Here is a 24,082-nt window from a genome sequence, read left to right on the forward strand (position 1 = left end):
AGCCAGGCTGGTTTGAAGGTTCTAGGGCAGGAACTGAGCCCACTTCTGTAAAAAAAAAAAAAAAGCCAAATAGTACATTTTTTAGGCTCTGTAGGCCATACACTCTGTTGCAAACATTCAAATCTACCACTGTAGTGGAAAAGTGACCATAGACAAGAAATAAATTGACTTAGCTGTATTATAATAAAATGTTATTTATATGGAGTACTATGCTGCTGTAAGAAAGAAAGATCTCTTATTATTTGAGACGACATGGAGGGACCTAGAAAATATTATCCTAAGTGAAGCCAAGCAGAAAAAGACAAATACCACATGATCTCACTTATTTGTGGAATATAATGAACATAACAGTCTGAGGAATAGGGTAGACCCAGAAACATGGAAGTAGGGTACAGACTGACAACCCTCAGAAGAGGGGGGGAAAGCGAAGAGATAAACCACAGAACTTATATGCATGTACGCATAACCAATGGACATGGACAACAAAGCCGGGCACCGGGCGGGGGGAATGGAGAGAAGGGTGTCAATGGGGTAAAAAAGGAGAAATATCTGTAACAAAAATAAAATTAAAAAGAAAAAAAATGTTATTTATAGACACTAAAATTTAAACTTCATATTATTTCACGTTATAAAATGTTATTCTTTTGATTTTTCTCCCCAATCATTTACAAATAGAAAAACAGTCCTTAGCTCGTTAGCCGTTTAAAAACTGCAGGCTGTTTAGGTTTGGCCCCCACGAGCTAGACTGTGGCCCCTCGCTCTCAAGTTCCACCGGTGAGACTGCGATTCTGAGAGGACGGGCATCGTGACGCGGCAGGAGGCCGGCCCGGATTGGTCCACCACAGGGGCTAAGCGTGCGAGGCAAGTTCAGCACTCAACCAATCAGCGCTGCGCTGCCTCCTCGCCCCGCCTCGCCCCGCCTCACGCAGACGTCCCCGTCACGTGAGAGGACGCTACGCCCCTTGCGCGTCCAGCCCTCACTTCCGCGCACAGGCGTGGCGTGACGTCAGGAGGAGGGCAGGTAAGTCCGGGTAAGCGGAGGGGCGTGCAGGTCCAGTGGTGCCGGGGGTCAAGCTGCTACCACACCCAAGCTCGGAGCCGCCCAATGGGCAGGAGTACGCCGTGGGCCCCGGGGCTCAGCTGTCGCGGGTCCGGTGGCCGGAGCCGACCCAGGTCTTAGTCGCGACCCCCGACCCAAATCCCCGGCTACGGCCGCGACCCCAGACTCATCTCTGGCCTATTTTATGCCTGAAGGGCCCCTTTGTTTACTACATCTGGGGACATGGAACTAGTAAGGCCCTACCGCGCTGGGTCGAAGATTTTCTCTTGTAAAACGGTAGATAGGAGCTATAATCAAAACTACTAACGTTTAATTCGGCGTCAGGGGGCTGTTCTGAGAAGTTTATTTAACTCACTGAGTCTTAACTGCAACCTTACCAGGTTGATACTTTTGTAAACCCCATTTTATAGATGCAGAAACTGAGGCCCAAAGAGTACGCAACTTGCCCAAAGTCAGGCTGCAAGCAAGCAGCAGTCAGTATCCGAGTCTAGGCAGTATGTCCTGGGCAAATGCAGCCCATGATTAGAGATATCTGTATACCCAGCCTATAGCCTCAGCTGTACCATTCACTGGGGTGGTAAAACCATGTTAAGACCCCCCCCCCCCAACTCCTGTAAATGGAGTGCTTTGTTCAAGCATTGCCCAATGTGTTATTTCATCCACAACAACCCCAGAAAGTCGGTCCTGTCGCCCTCATCCACTCTTTACAGATGAGGAAATACAAGTTCCGGATGCTTAAACACTGGCCAAGGTCACCCAGTGAGTGAGGAGTAAAGCTGAGATTCAAGCCCAGGAACCTTTGACCCCAAAGCCTGGATGAGCACAAAAGCATTTTTAGGTTGGAAGGGACCTTAGGAAAATCCGGTCCAGGGGCACACTTTACAGATGGAGGACCCAAGATGGAGAGAGGTTCAGGACAATGGCAGAACAGTTACATCCAAGGCTTTGCACCCCACTTCTGCTTCCCCATCAGCTCTGACCCTGGGCAAATTACTTAACCCCCATGTCAATTGGAGATAATATAACATGATACAGAGTAAATGAGGCAATAAGGTCAGATTCAGTGCAGCGCCTGACACACAGCTAAATTAGCAGAAACAATTAGACCAGGCTTCCTGACTAGCACAGGGAGCTGGTAGACTATACCCACAGGCCCAAACCAGCCTAATTCTGTACAACCTGCCAACTAAGAGTGGTATTCTTAAGTGATTGGGGGAAACTCAAAAGGAGAATAATATTTTGTGATAGGTGATAATTATAGGAAATGCAGATTTCAGAGTCCCTAAATAAAGTTTTATTGGAGTGCAGACACACCCTTTCATTTACATATTGTCCACAGCTGCTTTCCAGCTATGATAGCCAGAGTTGAGTTGTTGGGACCGAGACAGTCTGGTCCGGAAAGCCATCAGTATTCACTATATGTTCCTTAACAGAAATTTGCCAATCCCCATTCTAGACCTAAAAGTCCCTCCTTCAAACATGCACTGTGCAGGGGATGTCTCACCCCTAGTTTTAGGAGCCCCTGCATTTGATACCTGTGTCACCTATACCGATTCTTATGGAACCTCAATCAGTTACCAGTGGTTCTTCCATCAGAATTTTTTTTTTAATATCAGCTTTTTTTTCTTAATTTTTTTTTTCTTTATTGATTTTAGAGGGAGAGGGAAATTGAAACATTGATGAGAGAGAACATCGATTGCCTGCCTCCTGCACACCCCCCCACTAGGGATCAGCCCACAACCTGGGCATGTGCCCTGATTGGGAACCGAACCAACAACCTCTTGGTGCATGGGTCAATGCTCAACCACTGAGCCACACCCACCAGCCTCAGCTTTTTTTTTTTAATTTTTTTTTTATCCTCACCCAAGAATACGTTTATTCATTTTAAAGACAGAGAAACATCGATGTGAGAGAGAAACACTGATCAGTTGCCTCCTGTACACGACCTGATAGGGGATCAAACCCACAACCTAGGTATATGCCCTGACCAGGAATCAAACCTGCAAACTTTTAGTGTACAGGATGACACTCCAAACAACGGAGCCACTGGGCCAGGTCCTTACATCACAATTTGTTAGAGGCCAGGCACTGTCAAGGTGAGACCTTGCTGAGGAGACAAACTGTAGACAAATAAACAGACACAGGGTGATGTGATAGGAATTCCACGGGAGAATTGACTCTGATAAGGCCTCACAAAAGTGATGTTTGAGCTGAGACCTGTGACAAAGAACAGACAGCTCTGGGAAGAACATTCAAGGCAATTGGCCTGCCCCTGCTTAGCCTCTGAAGGCAACCAGAAAGCCAGAGTGACTAGAACAGAGTGAACGTGAGGAAGATAGGTAAGAGGCAGGCAGGGTCCCCCACAGACCACAGGGAGGGGTTTGACATGATTCTCAAAGCAAGGGGAATCACTGGAGAGGCTTAAGCAGGAGAGTGATATTTCAGTTTTTTTTTTTAAGAGATCCTCCTGGTCCCTATGGGAGTTGAGGGCAGAGAGAGATGACTACACTAGTCCAGGGTAGCAATGATGGGGGCCATGTACGGGTGAGAGGGGTTAACTGTGAATATATTTTGGATGGAGAGTAGACAGGACGCTCTCTTTCTAAACCAACAAACACCTGTCTTTGGACACCTCCTACACCTGCAGGGAGGCATTTCTGAGTCCCCACTATGCCCAGTCTATAGTATCTTTTCAGGGAAGCCATGGACCCTCTGCCAGGCTCCCCAGGAAGGTGGGACTGGGCAGATGGTCAACACAGCACAGTCAGTGTCAGTGTCGTGTTGTCTTTTCAGATTGGTCTCGTGAGGGTGAGGACCAGTAGGCAGTTCCCAAGATGGTAAGTAGACTGGCTTGTGCTCTTTGGGGTTCTTTTCTAGTCTTCATTGGACCCCCAAAGTAGCCCCTTCTTCCCCTAAAGCCCCTTCCCTGTCCCTGAGCTCTAAGATGGTATTTTCAAACTCTGGATTCATGATCTTTTGGTGCAGTAGTTCTGAAACTTTGCTGTACACTAAAATCACCCAGGAAGCTTTTTGCGCTTTTTGTTTTTTGTTTTTCTTTAATGAGGTGAAATTCATATAACAAAATTACCCATTTTACTTTTTTTTTTTTTTTTTTATCCTCACTCGAGGACATTTTTCCATTTTTTTGTTCAGGTAGAGTTGGGGGGAGAGAGAGGAACAGAGAGAGAGAAACATCGATGTGAAAGGGACACATCGAGTGGCTGCCACCCGCACAACCGACCAGGGCCGGGGACAAACTGCAACTGAGGTACGTGCCCTTAGCGGGAACCGAACCCGGGTCTCTCAGGACCGCAGGCCGACGCTCTAATCGCTGAGCCAAACCGGCCAGGGCCAAAATTATCCATTTTAAAGTGTATTGTCCTGTGGCATTTTGCACATTCATAATGTGCAACCATCATCTCTATCTAGTTCCAAAACATTTCCATCATTCAAAAGGAAACCCCTTCCCTTTTTGCAGTCACTCCCCTTTCGCCCCCCTCCAGCCCCTGTCAGCCACTAATCTGCTTCATGTCTCTATGGATTTGTCTATTCAAGACATTTTATGTATATGGGATTGTATACCATGTGGCCTTTATGTCTGGCCTCTTTCTCTTAACATAATGTCTTCAAGGTTCATCCTTATTGTAGCATGTATCAGTGCTTTATTTCTTTTTGTGGCTAAATAATATTCCATTATGTGGATGGACCACATTTGTTTATCCATTTATCCATTGATGGGCATTTGGGTTGTTTCCACCTTTGGGCTGTTGTGAATAATGCTGCTTTGAACAAGCACGTACAAGGATTTGTTTAAACACGTTTTCCAGGTTGCTTTATTTATATATAATTTTTTTTATTGATTTTAGAGAGAGGAAGGGAGAGGGAGAAAGATACAGACATCAATGAGAGAAAACATCGATTGGCCGCCTCCCACATGGCCCCCACTGGGGATTGGGCCCACAGCCTGGGCACGTGCCCTGACCGGGAATTGAATTGGCAACCTCCTGGTGCATGGGTCGACGCTCAACCACTGAGCCACACTGGCTGGGCTCCAGGTTGCTTTTTAAAAGCCTAGTGTTCAGGTGCCACTCCCTAGAGTAGGTCCTCATGTCAGGAGTTTTCTGGGGGTGGATCCCAGTTAGTAGTATTTTAGAAACTCCTCAGGTGGTTGTAACGTACAGCCAAGTTTGAGACCCACTGCTTTGTTGGGTCATTTCGGTCAACTCAGCAAATGGCTGCCAGCGTTTGAAAAGAGACTCCCGAGCCAGGGTAAGGGTTCTTTCATGAAACCTGTGCCTTAGCTGTATTACAAGTGGATCTGCTCAGTTGCAGTGTTAAATGTGTAAGTCATGCCTCCCTCACCCCACCCCCAAAATACTGAAAGCCATTGCTATAGGAGAGTTGAACCCTCGTGGAATTTTCCATGGCAACAGCAGTGGGGTTTTCTCCCAGTTAACCAGTCCTCAATCAGACATGGAGCCCAGGGCCGTCCTCAGTCTCCCTCATCCAGGTCCCACCTCTCGAGGCTGCCCCACTAGGTCTCCTTCAGGACCTTCTCTGAGTCATGTATCTCTTCTTCTTTCCAGGGTGAAAGGAAAGGTGTAAACAAGTACTACCCTCCAGATTTCAACCCTGAAAAGGTAAGGGGCAAGCTTCCTTCCCCATGTCCATGATAGCAGAGACCCCATAGGGCAGGGGCCAGTAAGTACCTCATCCCCTCCTGAATCAGAGCCACAGCCAAAAAAGCATGAGTGACAGTGAGATCTTGCACTTACGACACGAGTCGCAGGGTATTCTTCATTCAATGGTAAACGTGGCTCTCATTAATGACCTTGTACTCTGTGCTTAGCTTGGTGTATTTCCAGCAGAGCTCAGGATGAGGTCAGGCCCTCTGGCTCTGGGTCAGATTTTCTCGCTCTCCCAGCTCCAGCTCCTCTGGTCTCCTCGTACTCTCTGCCTGGAATCTCTTCCTCCTTTTGACCACAAGGTTTATTCCCTTCCTTTAGGTCTCTCCTTACAGAGGGCATCCCTGACCACTGTCTTGTTCTCTATCTCATTACCTAGTGCTTTATTTCTCTTCATTGCCCTGTTAACTCCCTGATGCATTGTCGATTTACTTAGGTATTGTCCTTCTCCCCCTTTAGAACATTCACTACACCATGGCAGAGACATTCCATCTTGTTCATGGCTGTGTCACCATATTATAGACACTCAGTAAGGCCTGCCAAATGAATCAGTGTGATCTGGCTGCATGGTCCCAGGTCCTTGACTCAGCCTCTCTATGCCACAGTTTTCCCATGTCAAAAAGGAAATAAAACAACCTGTCCTCACAGAATTGTTGAGGGATTAAAATGAGACAGTGTACATAAAGTATCCAGTAAAGGTTTGCCAGTATTTTCATCTCACCTAATTCTCCCCACAACACCTGGAGGTAATTACAGCAAAAGGGTCACGCGGCTCTTTTAGCTCTTACGGGAGAGGAAAGATTCAAACTGATGTATTCCAGAGACCAACCCAACTGGCTTCACCCAGGACTCTGCCTTCCATTTTGCTATTAATACCCCTGGTAGATCATAAGAAAGAGGCCTTCTCAGCCTATGCAAAGAGAGCATGAGTTTTCTTAGCTCAGCAGTGCTAACGTGCTCTCTCCTCCTTGCTGCACAGCATGGCTCTCTCAACCGATACCACAAGAGCCACCCACTCCGGGAGCGGGCTCGAAAGCTGTCCCAAGGCATCCTCATCATCAGGTAAGGTCTGAGGACCCCTGTCTCTTGTGTCACCTGCCTCAATCTCAAGGAGAATTCAGCACTCCAGTGTCTCCAGTGTTTCTAGTGCTGCAGGGTCTTAATTCTGTTAAGCAGAGTGTCACTATATCAGTCAGCTGTTGCCACATAAAACAGTAAGTACATATTATTGCACAAAAGTCTGCAGCTCAGTGGAATGCCTCTGTTGGCCTGGACTGGGCTTGGCTGGCCTGGGCCAGGCTCTTGCACATGTTTGGGAGTTGGTTGGCAAGGTCCAGCATGGCCCTGGCCAGCACAGTTGTGGGCTATGCTCCACATGTCTCATCCTTCAGCCAGCTAGCTTGGGCTTCTTTATGTAACAGCCACAGGTTCCAAAAGAGAATGAGCAGAGGTGTGCAAGGCCTCTTGAGGCCAACACCCAGAACTGGCACACCATCACTCCTGTGCCATTAATTTTTCAAAACGAGTCATGATGTAGGAGGTCGGGCAATACAGTTCACCTCCTGACAGGAACTGCTGCAGTCTCATTGCAGAGGGCACAGATATGGGGAGGATAAAGAATCGGAGCCACCCTAGCTAGTGTGGCTCAGTTGGTTGGGTGTCCTGTGCACCAAAGGGTTGCTGGTTCAATTCCTTGTCAGAGCACATGTCCAGGTTGCGGGCTTAATCCCAGGTAGGGGTCAGCCAGGAGGCAGCCAATCCATGCTTTGCTCTTGCATCAATGTTTCTCTCTCTCCCTCTCCCTTCCTCCCTCTCTAAAAATCAATTAAAATATTTTTACAAAAGAACCAGAGCTGTTACTGCGGTCGAGCCAGAACGATGGCCCTTCCCTCGGTACTCTCTTGTTTCTGGCCAGCCCTCTGGAGCAGGAAGCAGAAGCCAGGTATATGTCCCCAGAAAGGCAAACCCTTCACTCCTTCCTTCTCTGCCTCGTGAACTCTGATCTCAGTCTTATGTCTACTCTGGGCCTGAGCAGAGGATCCAGTAACAGAATATTCAGAGGTGGGAACACCTGTGGAAAGGAGTCAAGACTTGAGTCCCAACAGTTACCTTAGGAGACACAGGCCTGAAGGTCTCATCAAAACTCCCTGTGTTCATACCCCAGAACCAGCCAAGCTCTCCTGCCTCGGGCCTGCACATGCCACCCCCATATACTCTGGTATCTGAGTCCTCACCTCCTCTGTAGTGTCCTTAATTGATCTCATTATTCATTACTTATGGTTTTATTTAAAATTTTTTTTTCCTTTGTCGATTTTAGAGAGAGAGGACAGGAGAGGGAGAGATGGAAACATCAATGAGCAAGAACATCAATTGGCTGCCTCCTTCATGCCCCCCAATGGGGATTGGGCCCACAACTTGGGCATGTGCCCTGACCAGGAACCGAATCAGCGACCTCCTGGTGCGTAGGTCGACACTCAACCACTGAGCCACACCAACCAGGCTCACTGACCATTCTTTATCCCCTGCTGTGTGCGTGTCCTTTGCAGTGTGGCTGTGGCCAGAGTTGCGGGTGTAGAGACTAAGGGAGAGCCCAGTGGACAAGAGCAAATAAGCTGTTTTCTGTTTATGTAGGTTCGAGATGCCATATAACATCTGGTGTGATGGCTGCAAAAACCACATTGGCATGGGTGAGTTTCTGCCCACCCTTGCTCCCACCCACCCCACCCATTCAGTCCTACAGACATTGAAGCCCATTAACCACCAGTGTCATCTCCACCAGGGGCTCCCCAGTCAGGAGTCTAGGAGGAGATGGCACCCAAGTGACTTGCAGTCTGTGGATACCACATTGCAGAATGGTGAGGAAGCCAGACTTTGGGTTTGCCTCCTAGTTAGGTGACCCTAGGCAAGTAACTGAGCCTCTGTGTGCCTCAGTTTACCCATCTGTAAAATTTAGATGGTTTGAGTGCCCACCTGTGTGGTATATAAAGTACTTAGCACACAGCACATGGCACATGCAAGGGCTCATAAGTTCAGTCTGCTGCTATCACCATCTTTACTGTTACCATTAGCATTTGGACCTCTGCCACAGGTACACAGATGGACAGACAGACAGGCATGGGTCCAAGGCTGTACTCAGCAGTGGTGAGACCTCGGTCAGGTGACTCAACTCTTCTGATTTTGTTTCCTCCTCTGGGATCCTCAGGATGCCTCCCTTAGCTCCTCACACAGCACCTGGACTAGGGGGACAGCTCGTTCTGTAAACAGGAGCTGGTGACTCTCAGTGAGAGGATCCAGGCCTCCTCACAGAGGCTGTAAAAGTGCCAAGCCACCCCACTGCTGAGGAGGACAAGTGAGCCCCTATCATGTCTACTTGATGAGACCCAGCCTGGGGAATAAGCCCTAAAGGCCACTAGGCCCTAAGGGACCAAAAAATGGGGCTTGGCCTGATACCACACACCCTCAGGGCCATGAATGGAGCAGCCACCCAGGAGAGGAAAACCCAGCCAGGCCACACCACTCGCCAGCCCAAGCTCTGTTTTTCTAATTTAAGCTTATTTTCACTGATAAGCAAGGTCATAGCAAGTCAAGAATATATATAATCTAAACAGAAAAATAACAAAAAGCCTGAAAATTCTCTAGAAAAATCATAAATCCAACCCTTGAAAACTTGCTGAGCCAAGCCCTACTCTAAGCAGTCATGTGTATAATTAGCTCCTGCAATTTTCACATAGCCCTATACAGTAAGCATTGTAGTCATCCCCATTGAGTAGATGGGGGAACTGAGGCTCAGAGGGGTGAGGCTGCTGCCCTGAGCCCACAGAGCTAATAGGTGGTGGAATCAGGATTTGAACCCAGGCCCTCTGGCTCCTGCCTACCCTCCTCTGTGGCTTGAGCACCTGTCACACAGCCTGAATGTGACTTTCCTGACTTGAATTTCAGTGCCCTCCTGAAGTACCTCCCCTGCAGGGGACCAGAATACCAGCCTACTTGTGCCCCACACAGAGAAAAGGCACTGGGGTAGCCTGAGTCTGAGCCTCCACTCTCTCCCTCTCCTTCCAGGCGTTCGTTACAATGCAGAAAAGAAGAAGGTTGGCAATTACTACACGACCCCGATCTACAGGTAAAGGCAGCCTGGCAAGTGTCTCAGGACACATGGGTGGCCTTGGGGCGAATGAGCTGTAAAGGAGTCTGCGTGGAAGGGGAGCTTGTACCCTCTTCCTGATGGCTGTTCCCTGTGGTTCTGTCCTGAAAGCCATCCTGTTTTGTTAATTAGCACATCCCTCTGCCTAGAATCCTCCATGGCTCCCACCTTCCTCAGAATAAAAGTCCTCCCCATGGCCCACAAGACCCCAAACACTGCTCTATCCCCTCCCTGCCCTCACCTGCTCCCACTCTCCCCCTTGTTCACTCTGCACCAGCCACAGGGCCTCCTCACTGTCCCTCTCTCTTACGCCAGAGAGGCTCCTACCTCTGTGCCCTCTGCCAGGAACACTCAATCTTCCCCAGACATCTGCAAGGCTCCTTCCCTCACATCGGGTTTCTACTCCAACACCACCTCTCAGGGAGGCCTTTTCTAAAGTGGTGATCACTACCTGACACTGTGGTTGCTTGTGCCTTTGTGGGCAATGTGGTCCCTTGTGGAATGTTCATCCCTCTAGGGGTAGGTCAGTTTGTTTCACTGCTATGTCCCTGGCAGATGGTGCCAAGCCCGCCACAGAGCAGCTTAGCTAGGGAGAGTTTGTTGAGTAAATGAATGAACAAACAAATGATTGAATGAACAAACTCCAGACAGAAAGTTAGATCTGGAGTAATGGGACCATGTCTGTCTCACCCATGGCTGTACCCCCAGGTATGGAGCCTGGCACGTAGTAGGTGCTCAGTGAATACTGGTTGAATGATGTGCACAGGTGGAAGGATGCAGATAAGGGTAACATGGTAGCCTGGGTGGCTGCAGTGTCCTGATTCCTGCCCACCACCCAGATTCCGAATGAAATGCCACCTCTGCATCAACTACATTGAGATGCAGACAGACCCTGCCAATTGTGACTATGTGATCGTGAGTGGCGCACAGCGCAAGGAAGAGCGCTGGGACATGGCAGACAATGAGCAGGTGCTAACAACAGGTGAGCATCGCAGGCGGTCCCAAAGCCAGCCCTGACCCTCACCCCAAGCCTAAGCCAGGTCCTAGAGGCCCAGCCACACTCCCACCCTTGCAGAGCATGAAAAGAAGCAGAAGCTGGAGACAGATGCCATGTTCCGCCTGGAGCATGGTGAGGCCGACCGAAGCACACTCAAGAAGGCCCTCCCCACCCTGAGCCACATCCAGGAGGCACAGAGCGCCTGGAAGGACGACTTTGCCCTCAACAGCATGCTGCGGAAAAGGTTCCGGGTGAGTGGACTCCAGCTTAGGACTGGAACCACAGGCAGGTGGTGGGCACCTGACATTGCCAACATGGAAAGTTAAGACCCAGCTCTAGCCCTAGCCCTACCCCATTCTAGCTGTAGGCATGCCATTTCATCAAGTGAGCCTAAGTTTCTCCATCTGCATAGTTGGGACTTCACAGCACCCCTGGGAGGCACCCAGCCCAGCAGCTGTTATTAAGCATGTAACACCTTCCCCTGGGGGGACCAGGCTTCACTTTCAACAGATCTCAAAGGGAAAATGAGCCTCAGGCTGGGGAATGGGTAAAGCTTAACCCTGTTGTGAGTCAGGCAGAGGTCCAACTGGGTACTGACCTACTGGTCAACTCCTAACACACATTTCATAGGCCCACTCAGCTGTCCCAAAATGAAATCCATAGATTGTCAAATAATTTCCAAAAGCATCCCTTCCATTTGCTGACTGTCATAGAAAAAAGGGAAAGTTATGCCCTGGCCAGTTTGGCCTAGCAGTTAAGAGTGTCGGCCCGCAGACCAATGAGTTGTGGAATCCAGTCAAGGGAATGTACCTCGGTTGCAGTTTGTCCCCGGCCCTGGTCGGGTTGTGTGGGAGGCAACCAGTTGATGTGGCTCTATCACGTCGATGTTTCTGTCTCTATCTCTCCCTCTCTCCCACTCTGTCTGTTAAGAATAGCAAAATATCTCCAGGTGAGGAATAAAAAAAGGGGGTGTAAATCATGTATAATAATGGCCCTGGCTGGTGTGGTAAGTGGTTAGAGCATCGGCCTGCACACTGAAAGGTCACAGGTTCAATTCCCAGTCAAGGGCACGTACCTGCATTGCAGTTTGATCCCCAGCCCAGGTCAGGGCATGTGCGGGAGGCAACCAACCAATGTGTCTCTCTCACATAGATGTTTCTCTCTGTCTCTCCTTCACCCTCTCCCTCCCTGCCTCCTTTCCACTCTCTAAAAATCAGTGGAAAAAATATCCTCTAGTGAGGATTAATAACAACTATATATACATATATATAATGTGTATTTCAGTGTGTAAATGTGTAAGACATCTGCACCTTCATAGAGTCACTAAGGGCACAGTTACAACTGCTGAAGGACATCCTGGGGGTTTTGCTGTCAGTAACCACAATGGCAACTGAAGTTGTGCCAAAAATATTTGGAGCTATGTCACAGGGAGTCAGGGTTCAGATGAGTAATACAAATGGATTTTTACCCTCCCAGTGTCTGGCAGGGCACTATGAGAACCTTTTTCCTCTTCTCTCACTCTGGGGGTAGACTGCACCCCTGGATGCTGCAAATAGAGCCCAAGCAGGAGTGTTCGGGGTGACCTCACAGGCCACAAGTTCCCTTACCATCCTACAGCTCTCATCTTTTCCTGTTCTTTTTCTGATCATTCTGTGGTCATTATTATAAGTGAAATTACTAGGGATTTTTGTTTGTTTGATTTTAGAGAGGAAGGGAGAGAGAGAAACATCAATTTGTTGTTCCACTTATTTATTCATCTATTGGTTGAGTCTTGTATGTGCCCTGATTGGGGATTGAACCCACAACCTTGGTGATTAGGAGGATGCTCTAACCAACTGAACTACCCGGCCAGGGCACGAGTTTTCTTACTAATTATTTGTAACTGAAAGTGTATCCCGCCCTGGCCGGTTTGGCTCAGTGGTTAGAGCATTGGCCTGCGGTCCGGAGAGACCCGGGTTCGGTTCCCGCTAAGGGCGCGTACCTCGGTTGCAGTTTTTCCCCGGCCCTGGTTGGTTGTGCGGGTGGCGACCACTCGATGTGTCCCTTTCACATTGATGTGTCTCTCTCTGTTCCTCTCTCTCCATCCCACTCTATCTGAACAAAGAATGGAAAAATGTCCTCGGGTGAGGATGATAAAAAAAAAAAAAGAAAGAAAGTGTATCCCTTCAGCCAGGCCTGACCCTGAGCTATGTATTTCCTTCTTTCTGGGCTTCTATATGTGGTAGGGGTCTGAGGACTCTCAAATGAGCCTACCTCAGTCTCTAACCTGCCCCACCAACATCCCTCCTCAATAAAGAAGGCATCTGTCTGCCCTGACCAAGTGGCTCAGTTAGTTACAGCATCATCCTGTACACAAAAATGTTGGGGATTCAGTTCCTGGTCAGGATATATACATATATTGCAGGTTCAATCCCCAGTTGGGACACATACAGGAGGCAGCCAATCAGTGTTTCTTTCTCATGTCTCCATCTTCCCCCTTCCCTTATCTCTCTAAAATCAATAAAAACATATCCTTGGGTGAAGATAAAGAAAAAGAAGGTGCCCTGGCCGGTTTGGCTCAGCGGTTAGAGCGTCCGCTGCGGTCCTGAGAGACCCGGGTTCAGTTCCCGCTAAGGGCGCGTACCTCGGTTGCAGTTTGTCCCCGGCCCTGGTCGGTTGTGCGGGTGGCAGCCACTCGATGTGTTTCTTTCACATTGATGTTTCTCTCTCTCTCTCTGTTCCTCTCTCTCCCTCCCACTCTACCTGAACAAAAAATGGAAAAAAAAAAATGTCCTCAGGTGAGGATAAAAAGAAAAGAAAAGCCCTGGCCGGTTTGGCTCAGCGGTTAGAGCGTCGGCCTGCGGTCCGGGGAGACCCGGGTTCGGTTCCCGCTAAGGGCATGTACCTCGGTTGCAGTTTGTCCCCGGCTCTGGTCAGTCGTGTGAGTGGCAGCCACTCGAGGTGTCCCTTCACGTCGATGTTTCTCTCTCTCTCTCTGTTCCTCTCTCCCCCTCCTACTCTACCTGAACAAAAAATGGAAAAATGTCCTCGGGTGAGGATAAAAAAAAGAAAAAAAAAAAAAAGAAAAAGAAGGCACTTGTCTTTCTAGGCACTGAGTTCCCAAAGCCTAGAGTTGGCTTTGACTCCCCCCGTCAATCTCCACTTAGCAATTCTGTCAGCCTGTACCTTCAAATTATATTTAGTGCCCGGCTGGTGTGGTTAGTGGTTGAGCATCAACCCATGCACCAAGAGGTTGCCGGTTCAATTCCCGGTCAGGGCACATGCCCAGGTTATGGGCCAAATTCCCAGTGTGGGGCATGCAGGAGGCAGCCAATCGATGTTCTCTCATCAATTTTTCTATCTCTTTCTCACTTCCTCTCTCTCTAAAGATCAATAAAGAACAAAATTTTTTTTAAAATTATATCTACCCAGTTACTAGCACCCAGTGCTAGTCATCTCCTACCTGGACTAGCACAGTCCCTCTGCCCTGGTCTCCAGGCTCCCACCCCCAACAATCTGTTTTCCCCCCACTGCCACCAGGGGACACCTATAAACACCTGAGTCTGTCACATCCTTCCTGTGTTCAGAACCCTCTGTGGCTCCCACTTAAGTAGAAGCTATAGTCTTTCCCATGGCCCACCAGGTCTGAATGATCTGCCCCTTCCCCTACCCACTCTCTTCTCCACCTTCCCCTTGCTCACTCTGCTCCAGCCATGCTGGTCTCCTCACTCTTCCTCAGCCCCTCCTAGCATATTTCTGCCTCAGGGCCTTTGCACAGGCTGTTCTCTTTACCTTAGAACACACTTCCACCAGATACCCACATGGCTACCTCACTCAGATGTCTTTTCTCAGATGTGATCTTCTTGGGGAGAAAATCCCTGACCCTCTTCTTTTTTTTTTTATCCTCACCCGAGGACATTCTTCCTCTTTTTGTTCAGATAGAGTGGGAAAGAGAGAGAGGAAGAGAGAGAGAAACATCGACATGAAAGGGACACATCGAGTGGCCGCCACCCGCACGACCCAACTAGAGCCGGGGACAAACCAGGACAAACCAGGCATGCGCCCTCAGTGGGAACCGAACTCAGGTCTTTCTGGACCGCAGGCCAACGCTCCAACTGCTGAGCCAAACCGGCCAGGGTGCTGACCCTCTTCTTCAATCTTAATCACATTTAAATTTTAATCCCCTGTCCACTCCCTACCCCCTTCCCAGTATTCTTCTTCTCCCTACCACTGTTGTCTCTCTCACATACTAGAATGTCAGTTCCACAAGGGCAAGGGTTTTTGTCTGCTCTCTGCTGTGTTCCCAGTGTCTAGAAAAGGCCTGAGACAAGATGGGCATGCTGTAAATATTTGTGGAATGAATGAGTGAAGAACTTAACGGTATGATGTATTAATGACAACTGTGCCTCCCATTTGTTAAGTGACTTTTGTGCCCTGACCATATGGTGAGGCTTTTTTCTTCTGCGAGCTTTGAGAGGAGGAAACAGACCTGCAGATGTGGAGCCATGCCTCGAGTAAATGGCCATGGTAGAGATAGGGCTTTAACACCCACATCACTTCCCCCAACAGGAAAAGAAAAAAGCCCTGCAGGAGGAGGAGGAGAGGGACCAGGCACTGCAGGCTAAGGCAAACCTGGCCATCCCACTGGTGCCTGAGACAGAGGACGACCGCAGGCTGGCCGCCTTGCTCAAGTTCCATACCCTGGACTGTGCGTGGGGGCCAAAGGGCATAGGGGTTGGGATGGGGAGAGATGGGAGGTCTCAGCTGTGAGAGGGCCATGGCAGACTTGGGCAGAGGGTGGCTCTGGACCTCTTTCCCTCTCTTCTCCCCCCCCCCCCCCACCTCCCACAGCATACGAGGATAAGCAGAAACTCAAGCGGACAGAGATCATCGGCCGCTCCTGGTTCTCCTCGGCCTCTGGACCCAGCAGCAGCAGCAAAGCTGGCAGTGTCTTGAAGAAGTTGGCCCAGAACCGCAAATCTGCACCCGCTGGCTCCCCCATCACTGTGGGGGACCTGGGTATTGTGCGAAGGCAGTCCCGGGAGATCTTAGAGAGTCCGCAGCATGTTACTGAGACCCCCAAGTCTGAGGAGCCACAGGTGTCAGAGTGCACCACCCAGGACTGGCCCACATATCCTCAAGACTGCTCTCAGGAGACAGCCAAGACCCCCAAGACAAGGGGACCTCAGGGACAGGATGGGAGCTGTCAGGAGAGGCCCCGGTCCTCATCAGGTACCTCCCAGGAGGTAGCCGACCCCCAGGACATGCCACACCCCTGTACCCTCAGTTCCTCCCTTGTGGCTGACTACTCAGACTCAGAGAGTGAGTGACTGATTCTGGACACTGGACCCCCTCAGGAAGTTGAGGCATACCCAGGAGGTCCCTCATGGACTGCAGCCTCACTGGACCACCAACCCTCCTAGAGCTCAAACATCACCCCCTCCCCAGACCTCGCCTTCCCACAGTGAGGGAATTATTTATTTGGTCCTGGAGAGGATGTGTGTGCCTTGTAGGACCCAACCCCCACCCCACATTAAAGCCCTGCTTCTTTGCCCCTGCCTCAGGTTACTAGATGGGCCCAGGGGCTGTCCCTCTCCCCTACTCCACCATCCAACTAAGCTGGGCAGTCCTCTCATTACAAATGATGTTGGGACTACAACTGTGACCACAGCCATGGTCCTCACCCAGGATGATGAGGGTTTCAGGGCCATGGCTCAGGTTGGTCTGCAATCAGGACATACTTCCCAAAGGAGATGACACGGGCTGAGTGGGAAGGATGGGAAGGGGACCAGGGCTGGGGGCCACACGGGGTGCTCATGCAGGTGTGAGCTGTTCATTGTCCCCAGCCCATGGGGACACCTTAGAAGGGTTACTATAAAGGCCCCAGAGTGTTGCTGCTTTTTTAAGGAAACGGGTAAAACTGAGCAGAAAATAGCTCAAAACAGTCTCACATGCACCAGGGACTCATAGCCTTGTCACCTCTCCCTAAACCTTGCAAAGGGAAGATAATTTTGCAAATATTGATGGAGCACTAGGAGTGTGTGAGGGCACTGTCCTAGCCACCAGTGATAGAGCGATGAATAAAACAGACCGTCTTGGAGCTGAGATGCCAGCTGAATTTGTAATCAGAACATGGTGGTCGCAGAAGCGCAGCCCACCAACCCTGCTCCCCACCTTGGTACTCAAGTTTCAGGGCAACAGTAAGAGCCCCTCAGTTCCTGGAATCTCCAGTTAGGGCCTTTCTCTACCTGAGGCAGCACGCGCTTTGATTTAAGGGTGCCCACCTGGGGTTTGGAGGTCATGCTATGACCCCCTAACTGATCAGCCGAACGCTAACTAGGGCCTGGTATCTAGAAGGTTCCCCGTAAATGATGACACTTAATGTAGTTCCGAAGGGGCGGCTAACTGATCTTGGCCAGGAGTGACGGGTTGGGATCGGCGAAGTGCAGGGCGAGTCCCGGGAACCCGCGGGGTTAGTGTGCGCAAGCGCCTCCTTCCGTGGGAGGCCCCGCCCCGCGTGCGTGCGAGCCGCTGCGCCCAGGACCATCTTGGAGCGTGTTGGCCGCACCATGCCTTCTCTGGAGGCGATTCGCTACTCCCGGGGCTCGCTGCAGGTCCTCGACCAGCTGCTGCTACCGCAGCAATGCCGCTACGAGGGGGTGGGCTCAGTGCGCCAGGCCTGGGAGGCCATCCGCACCATGAAGGTGGGGCGCGGCGGCGGTGGTGGAGGTGGGAGGGCGTGCCTTTGCCTGGTGCCCCTGATATCGCCATCCCTCCCTCCAGGTTCGCGGTGCCCCTGCAATCGCGCTTGTGGGTTGCCTCAGCTTGGCCGTAGAGCTGCAGGCCGGCGCCGGAGGGCCGGGACTCGCTGCGCTCGTTGCCTTCGTGCGCGATGCACTGAACTTCTTGGTCACCGCCCGGCCCACCGCGGTCAACATGGCCCGTGCTGCCTGCGACCTGGCCGACGCCGCAGCCCAGGAAGCCGAGCGGGAGGGTGCCACGGAGAAAGCGGTCCGGGAGAGGTAGGGCCCTTGTGCTAGGGACTGCTCTGAGCAGAGGCTAACTCATTTTTTGCTCACAGCGACCCATTTTACAGATGGGAACAGATATGGCACGCTTAGTCCAGGGCACACAGGCAGGACCAAGAGTCGACCCCAGGGAACCTGACCCTAAGGTCCTTGCAGTCAATCCCATGACTCTGCCTCCACTGAACATACCCAGGCTCCCAGTCCTTGGAGGTCCTTTTCAGTGCCACCTCCTTCTATTGGTTTTTTTCTTTTGAGGAATTTTGTTTCTTGTCCTGATCCCTTCCTTGACCTCTTCTTTTCCCACTCTCCCCCTGTGCTCCAGCTACACCATTACCCTTATGTTCTCTGACCCCAATGGGGCTCACTCCTGCCCAGGGGCCTTTGCACATGCCATTTTCTCAGGACAGGTATCTACAGATCAAATGCCCTCCAGGTTTAAGGTTTCTATCTTCCCCACCCCTCAATATGTTACAGCTCATCCCTCTCCCTTCCCCCCACCTTCCTGAATCTGCTTTTTCTTCACCTTATTATCTGCTCATCGTTTGCCTCACTTATTCCAGCGTCAGCTCCATAAGGGCAGAGATTTTTGTCTTGGTCACTGCTTTGCCACCCAGCCTTTGCACACAGGAGGTGCTCAATTAATGTGTTGCATGAGCAAATGGAGTGACAAGTGGCAAAGGCAGAAGGGTCCAGGACTCACAGCTATGAGAGGCCTTCCACACAAGAGAATTGGGCAGGAAGGAGGGGCCAATATGGCCCCGAGGCTGACAACCCCTTGTCGGCCCCAGAGTGATCTGCTACGCTGAGGACATGTTGGAAAAAGACCTCAGAGACAATCGGAGCATTGGAGACCTGGGAGCCCACCACCTCCTGGCACGTGTATCCCCTGCAGGCAGCAAGGTGACTGTGCTGACCCACTGTAACACTGGTGCACTGGCCACTGCTGGCTATGGCACAGCCCTGGGTGAGTGAGTGGGTGTCCATGGGGATGGGTGAGAGCCCCTTTTGGATGCAAGAGAAATCCAAACCACTTTTCCCACCCCCCCAAAATGGAAATTGATTAGTTCTTGTACAGAAACACTTAGGGCCCGTCCAATGTGGCTCAGTGGTTGAGCATCAACCCATGCACCAAGAGGTTGCTGGTTCGATTCCAGGTCAAGGCACATGCCCAGGTTGTGGGCCAAATTTTCAGTGGGGGGCATGCAGGAGGGGGCCAGTCGATGTTCTCTCTTATCGATGTTTTCCTGTCTCTCTTCCTCTCTCTCTCTAAAATCAATAAAGAAAAAAAAACTTTAAAAGAAAAAAGAAACACTTAGGAAGTTGGCTTCAGGAGTGACTGGACCCAAGGGTTCAAATAATAGCATTAGGACCCATCTATTCCTGTCCCTAAGCTCTGCCCTGCTCCCCCTCCACAAGTCAGCTGAGGGCCTGCCAATGTTCAGATCTGAGGAAAAGAACCAAGGGTCTCTTTGCCACCAGTGCCAGACACGTCTCCTCAAAACTCAGGGTCTCTGATGAGGTCACCAGCCCATCTAAGATCAACCATTGGATGGACCTGGCCTGAGTGGACAGAGTGGGAAGGATGTGGATTTAAAGAGAACTGAGGGGGCCCTGGCCGGTTTGGCTCAGCGGTTGGAGCGTCGGCCTGCGGTCCTGAGAGACCCGGGTTCGGTTCCCGCTGGGGGCATGTGCCTCGGTTGCAGTTTGTCCCCGGCCCTGGTCGGTTGTGCGGGTGGCGGCCACTCGATGTGTCCCTTTCACATCGATGTTTCTCTCTCTCTCTCTCTGTTCCTCTCTCTCCCTCCCACTCTACCTGAACAAAAAATGGAAAAATGTTCTCGGGTGAGGATTAAAAAAAACAAAACAAAAATAAAGAGAACTGAGGGGAAGGGAGTGGACTCCCAGGAAAAACTGCAGTACCTGTGACCTGGAAAGGGAGAACTAGGTCCTGGGGCTCAAGGCAGCAGATTCCACTTGACCCTAAATTCTCCAGACTTCCCTACCTGCCTGGGACTCACTCTGGGGCCTGGGGACTGAGGCTCTGATGGCAAGACATCATTTATTCATTTCTCAAAAAATATTGGCACCTACTATGTGCTCTCCCTTTCATGCATGCATGAATTCTGTCACTCAATACACATTTACTAAGTATCTACTACATATATATTTTTCATTCTCACTTGAGAATATTTTTCCATTGATTTTTAGAGAGTAGAAGGGGGGGGGAGAGAAACATGGATGAGAGAGAGACAAATCTTTTGGTTGCCTCCCACACAACCCCAACAGGCCGGGAATCAAACCTGCAACCCAGGTGTGTGCCCTTGACCAGAATTGAACCTGCAACCTTTTGATCCACAGGCCAACACTCTAACGACTGAGCAAAACCAGCCAAGGCTTAAGCATCTGCTATTTGCCAGGTGTAGTCCTAGGCTCTGGGGAACCAGCAGTGAACAAAGTAAACAAAATCTCAGCCATCAGGACAGGAAAGTTAGGAGGAACAGACAAAAGCAAGTCAGTAAATATCTATGATGTGGATAAGGGTGGTAAGTGCTGAGGAGAAAAAGAGAAAGAGGTCAGAGGTGTGGGAGTTGCTGTGTGAGATGGAAGGATCAAGGAAGGACTCACCAAGAAGGTGTTCTCTAAGCACACAGAGGGACAGCCACCACACGGGCCTGGGGATGGGGAGCCTTTGAGATCTGTACCAACTAATGGGCCACCCTGCCCATCTGTCCCCTTCTGTTTCATTCTGGCCTTCTGGTGTGTTGGGCCCTTCAGGTGTGATCCGCTCACTGCACAACCTTGGCCGCCTGAAACACGCCTTCTGCACAGAGACCCGGCCCTACAACCAGGGGGCCCGGCTGACGGCCTTCGAGCTGGTCTACGAGCAGATTCCCGCCACCCTCATCACTGACAGCATGGCAGCAGCTGCCATGGCTCACCGGGATGTGTCAGGTCAGCAGGTGGGGTGCCAGCAGTCAGGGTTCCAGGCATCCTGGGGCAGGTGATTACCCCCAACATCTTGCTCCCCAGCTGTTGTTGTAGGAGCTGACCGTGTGGTTGCCAACGGTGACACAGCCAACAAGGTAGGCACCTACCAGCTGGCCATCGCTGCCAAGTACCATGGCATCCCCTTCTACGTAGCTGCCCCCAGCTCCTCATGTGACCTTCATCTAGAGACAGGCCAACAGATTGTCATCGAGGAACGCCCAGGCCAGGAGCTGACCGATGTCAATGGGGTCAGGATTGCAGCACCCGGTAAGCCATCACTCAGAGGCGCACCACGGAATCTGGGCACTGTCAGTTAGGTACCCCAGTCCCGTCACAGGAGGCAGGTGGCATTTGGGGAGTCATCAGCCTTCTAGGGCACAGGCAGTTTCAAATTCAAGCCAATTTTTGGAATAGAAACATCTTGAGGTCAAATTCAAGGTGAGAATGTCCAACTCATGAGTTGAGAAACCTTGAGCAAATCATCTTGCTATTCTCCACCTCAGTTTTCTCATTTGAAGAACAAATAAGGATACTGTTCAGCCAAGTGCCTATGAAAAGGCACAGATAGTTTTCAGCTTCAGTTTTCAGTTGCCTAAGTTCCCTCATCCCTAAGAGCCCCAGTGTTTCTATCTGTAAAATGACCTGCCTTATAAACCCCAAGACCTTCAGTGAACTAACCCACTTAACATGGAGAATAGGCCCAGCCCTTAGTTAGTACTCATTACATATTAACAATTATGATCAAAAGCCTTTTATAAAAATGACCAGTTAAAACCTTTAAATATTAAAATACCATAGGAAGCCCTGGCCAGTGGCTCAGCGGTTAGAGCTTCAGGCCGCAAACCAAAGAATCGTGGGTTTGATTCCAGCCAAGGGCATGTACCTCGGGTGCAATTTGTCACCAGCCCTGGTCAGGGTCGTGAAGGAGGCAACCAATTCATGTGTCCCTCTCACATTGATATGTCTCTCTCTCTCTCTCTCTCTCTCTCTCTCTCTCTGTCTCTCTCGCTCTCTCTTTCTTTCTCCCCCCCTCACTCCCTCCCACTTTATCTGAAGATATTTGAGAAAATATCCTCCACTGAGGATTTAAAAAAATAAAATTAAAATACTGTAAAACACCACCAAGTATGGAATAAGGGTAAAAGTAACACTGCAACTAAGCAGAGGGAAGTCCTAATATTCTGTTGTTTTCTGCTGCGATTCCTTACAGCTTTTTAAAAAAGGATACTTTAATTCTGATTTTTTTTTATTTTTATCCTCACCCAAGGACATTTTTCCATTTTTTGTTCAGGTAGAGTGAGAGAGAGAGAGAGAGAAACATCGATGTGAAAGGAACAAATCGAGTGGCTGCCACCCGCACGACCAACCAGGGCCAGGGACAAACTGCAACTGAGGTACGTACCCTTAGCGGGAACCGAACCTGGGTCTATCTGGACCGCAGGCCAACGCTCTAACCGCTGAGCAAAACCGGCCAGGGCTGGGTTTTTTTTGCGCCCCTCTTTCCTAGAGGCGTAATTAGCACTGGTCATAATCTGTAAAACCGTGGAAAGCAGAGTTGACAACCCACACCCAGTAAAGTAAAGCTAAAGCAGGGGTAGCAAGACATGAGTGGCATGGGCCTGGTGCAGTCCATGAAATCTCCCATCTTTTGAAAGCTGGCAGCTACTTCAGTGGTCTTAAAAAAAACTGTGAGCCAGAGAAAAAAGATACAGGCCACCAGTTTGCATACTCTTGTGTACGAAGTTGTGATCTATACTGGGTAATGCATTCAGCAAATGTTTTTGAGCACCTGACTATTGCTAAGTGCTGGGATATAGGAGTGAAAACAGACACAAAAGTCCCTGCCCTCATAGAACTGACAGTTTGATCAGAGAGACAGACAATGAATAAGATAAATAACACAATTATAGGAGGTAAGGGCTGAGGAGAAATAAACAAGGCAAGGAAGGGTTTAGACAAGATGATCAGTAATGTCTTCACAGAGGTGACATTTGAGCAAAGATCTGAAGAAAATGAAAACATTGAGTCATGTGCATATCTGAGGTAGAGCATCTAGGCAGAGGGCCATTCAAAGGCCCTGAAGTGGATTCTTGGGTGTTCTTAAAGAGATCCAGGCAAAAGTGGGATGGATGTATATAAGACTTCAAAATCTTCTTCTTACCCTGGCCAGTTTGGCTCAGTGGTTGGAGCGTTGGCCTGCGGTCCCAAGAGAACCAGGTTTGGTTCCCGCTAAGGGCATGTACCTCAGTTGCAGTTTGTCCCTGGCCCTGGTTGGTCATGTGGGTGGCAGCCACTCGATGCGTCCCTTTCACGTCAATGTTTCTCTCTCTTCTTCTCTCTCCCTCCCACTCTATCTGAACAAAAAAAAAAAGGGAAAATGTCCTCGGGTGAGGATAAAAAATCTTGAACAGTGACAATTCAGGAATGGAGTGTGGGAGGGGTCTAAACTTGTTACTGGGTGCTAAAGCCCATGCCTTCGTGTATTTTGGGGGTAAATATCCTCAGATTCTCAAGAATTCCCTAACTCCAAGAACTACCATGGGTGCAGGGGACAGTTGATAATTGCTTGAGAACTTTCACAAAAGCAAATACCTACCTTCTTGCCTCCCCTCTCTCCCTGTAGGAATTGGGGTTTGGAATCCTGCCTTCGATGTCACCCCCCATGACCTCATTACTGGTGGCATCATCACAGAGCTAGGCGTCTTTGCCCCCAGTGAACTCCGGGCAGCCCTAAGCACCACCATCTCCTGAGAGTATGGACCCCAGAAGTAACCAACCTGGCCCTCCACACCCTGCCCCCATTCCCATAGGTTTTATAATAAAAGTTATTTGGGGCCTGCCCCAGAGCTGACGTTCTCCCAGCCGTACTTCTTCCTAGAACAGGGATAGCAGACAGGGTCTTTGCATGGCACTTAAAAGCCCAGCACCTGCAGCTAGGCTACCCAAGTTTATATCCCAGCTCTGCCACTTTTTCTGCTGTGTGATCTTGGCCAAGGCACTTAACCTCTCCATGCTTTGGTTTCCTCATTTATAACATGGGGACAATACTAGTACCACCCGCTTGGGTTGCTCTCAGGACTGGAACTAGGGTGACACCTTAGGTGCAAAATTTTTAAAGGGATACCACAAAGCTCAGTAACCAAGATAAGTAATAGATTCATGCAATATTTTTAAAAATCAAAATTAATGCAAAAAAATACGTGA

The 24,082-nt window shown here is 50.0% G+C and overlaps 2 protein-coding genes across 4 annotated transcripts; both read left to right on the top strand.

Moving 5' to 3' along the window:
* Positions 1-951: 951 nt before the first annotated feature.
* CCDC130 (coiled-coil domain containing 130) lies at positions 952-16,387 on the top strand. Of its 2 annotated transcripts, none has more exons than XM_036240657.1 (10): positions 952-1,021; positions 3,854-3,897; positions 5,647-5,700; positions 6,725-6,807; positions 8,377-8,432; positions 9,805-9,865; positions 10,726-10,868; positions 10,962-11,134; positions 15,432-15,570; positions 15,714-16,387. In XM_036240657.1, the coding sequence occupies exons 2-10, from the start codon at positions 3,895-3,897 to the stop codon at positions 16,190-16,192; spliced, it is 1,191 nt and encodes a 396-aa protein (XP_036096550.1). In that variant the 5' UTR covers positions 952-1,021; positions 3,854-3,894; the 3' UTR covers positions 16,193-16,387. The 2 variants fall into 2 exon arrangements, with proteins under 2 accessions (XP_036096550.1, XP_036096551.1); XM_036240658.1 differs by having other exon boundaries at positions 1,019-1,031.
* A 1,019-nt stretch (positions 16,388-17,406) lies between these two features.
* On the top strand, positions 17,407-23,652 carry MRI1 (methylthioribose-1-phosphate isomerase 1). Of its 2 annotated transcripts, none has more exons than XM_036240660.1 (6): positions 17,407-17,476; positions 17,646-17,884; positions 18,679-18,854; positions 20,666-20,842; positions 20,921-21,145; positions 23,502-23,652. In XM_036240660.1, the coding sequence occupies exons 1-6, from the start codon at positions 17,432-17,434 to the stop codon at positions 23,627-23,629; spliced, it is 990 nt and encodes a 329-aa protein (XP_036096553.1). In that variant the 5' UTR covers positions 17,407-17,431; the 3' UTR covers positions 23,630-23,652. The 2 variants fall into 2 exon arrangements, with proteins under 2 accessions (XP_036096553.1, XP_036096552.1); XM_036240659.1 differs by having other exon boundaries at positions 17,409-17,566.
* Positions 23,653-24,082: the final 430 nt, after the last annotated feature.

This window comes from Molossus molossus, unplaced genomic scaffold, assembly GCF_014108415.1.
Source record: "Molossus molossus isolate mMolMol1 unplaced genomic scaffold, mMolMol1.p scaffold_m16_p_4, whole genome shotgun sequence".
Lineage (NCBI taxonomy): Eukaryota > Metazoa > Chordata > Mammalia > Chiroptera > Molossidae > Molossus > Molossus molossus.

Excerpts from the sequence above, each read along its gene's own strand:
- CCDC130 (XM_036240657.1), top strand. Across the intron at positions 5,701-6,724 it reads CAGATTTCAACCCTGAAAAG|CATGGCTCTCTCAACCGATA; the intron begins GTAAGGGGCAAG and ends CTTGCTGCACAG. Across the intron at positions 15,571-15,713 it reads CAAGTTCCATACCCTGGACT|CATACGAGGATAAGCAGAAA; the intron begins GTGCGTGGGGGC and ends CACCTCCCACAG.
- MRI1 (XM_036240659.1), top strand. The coding sequence starts at position 17,432 with ATGCCTTCTCTGGAGGCGATTCGCTACTCCCGGGGCTCGCTGCAGGTC. Across the intron at positions 17,885-18,678 it reads GAGAAAGCGGTCCGGGAGAG|AGTGATCTGCTACGCTGAGG; the intron begins GTAGGGCCCTTG and ends TGTCGGCCCCAG. Across the intron at positions 20,843-20,920 it reads GGCTCACCGGGATGTGTCAG|CTGTTGTTGTAGGAGCTGAC; the intron begins GTCAGCAGGTGG and ends CTTGCTCCCCAG.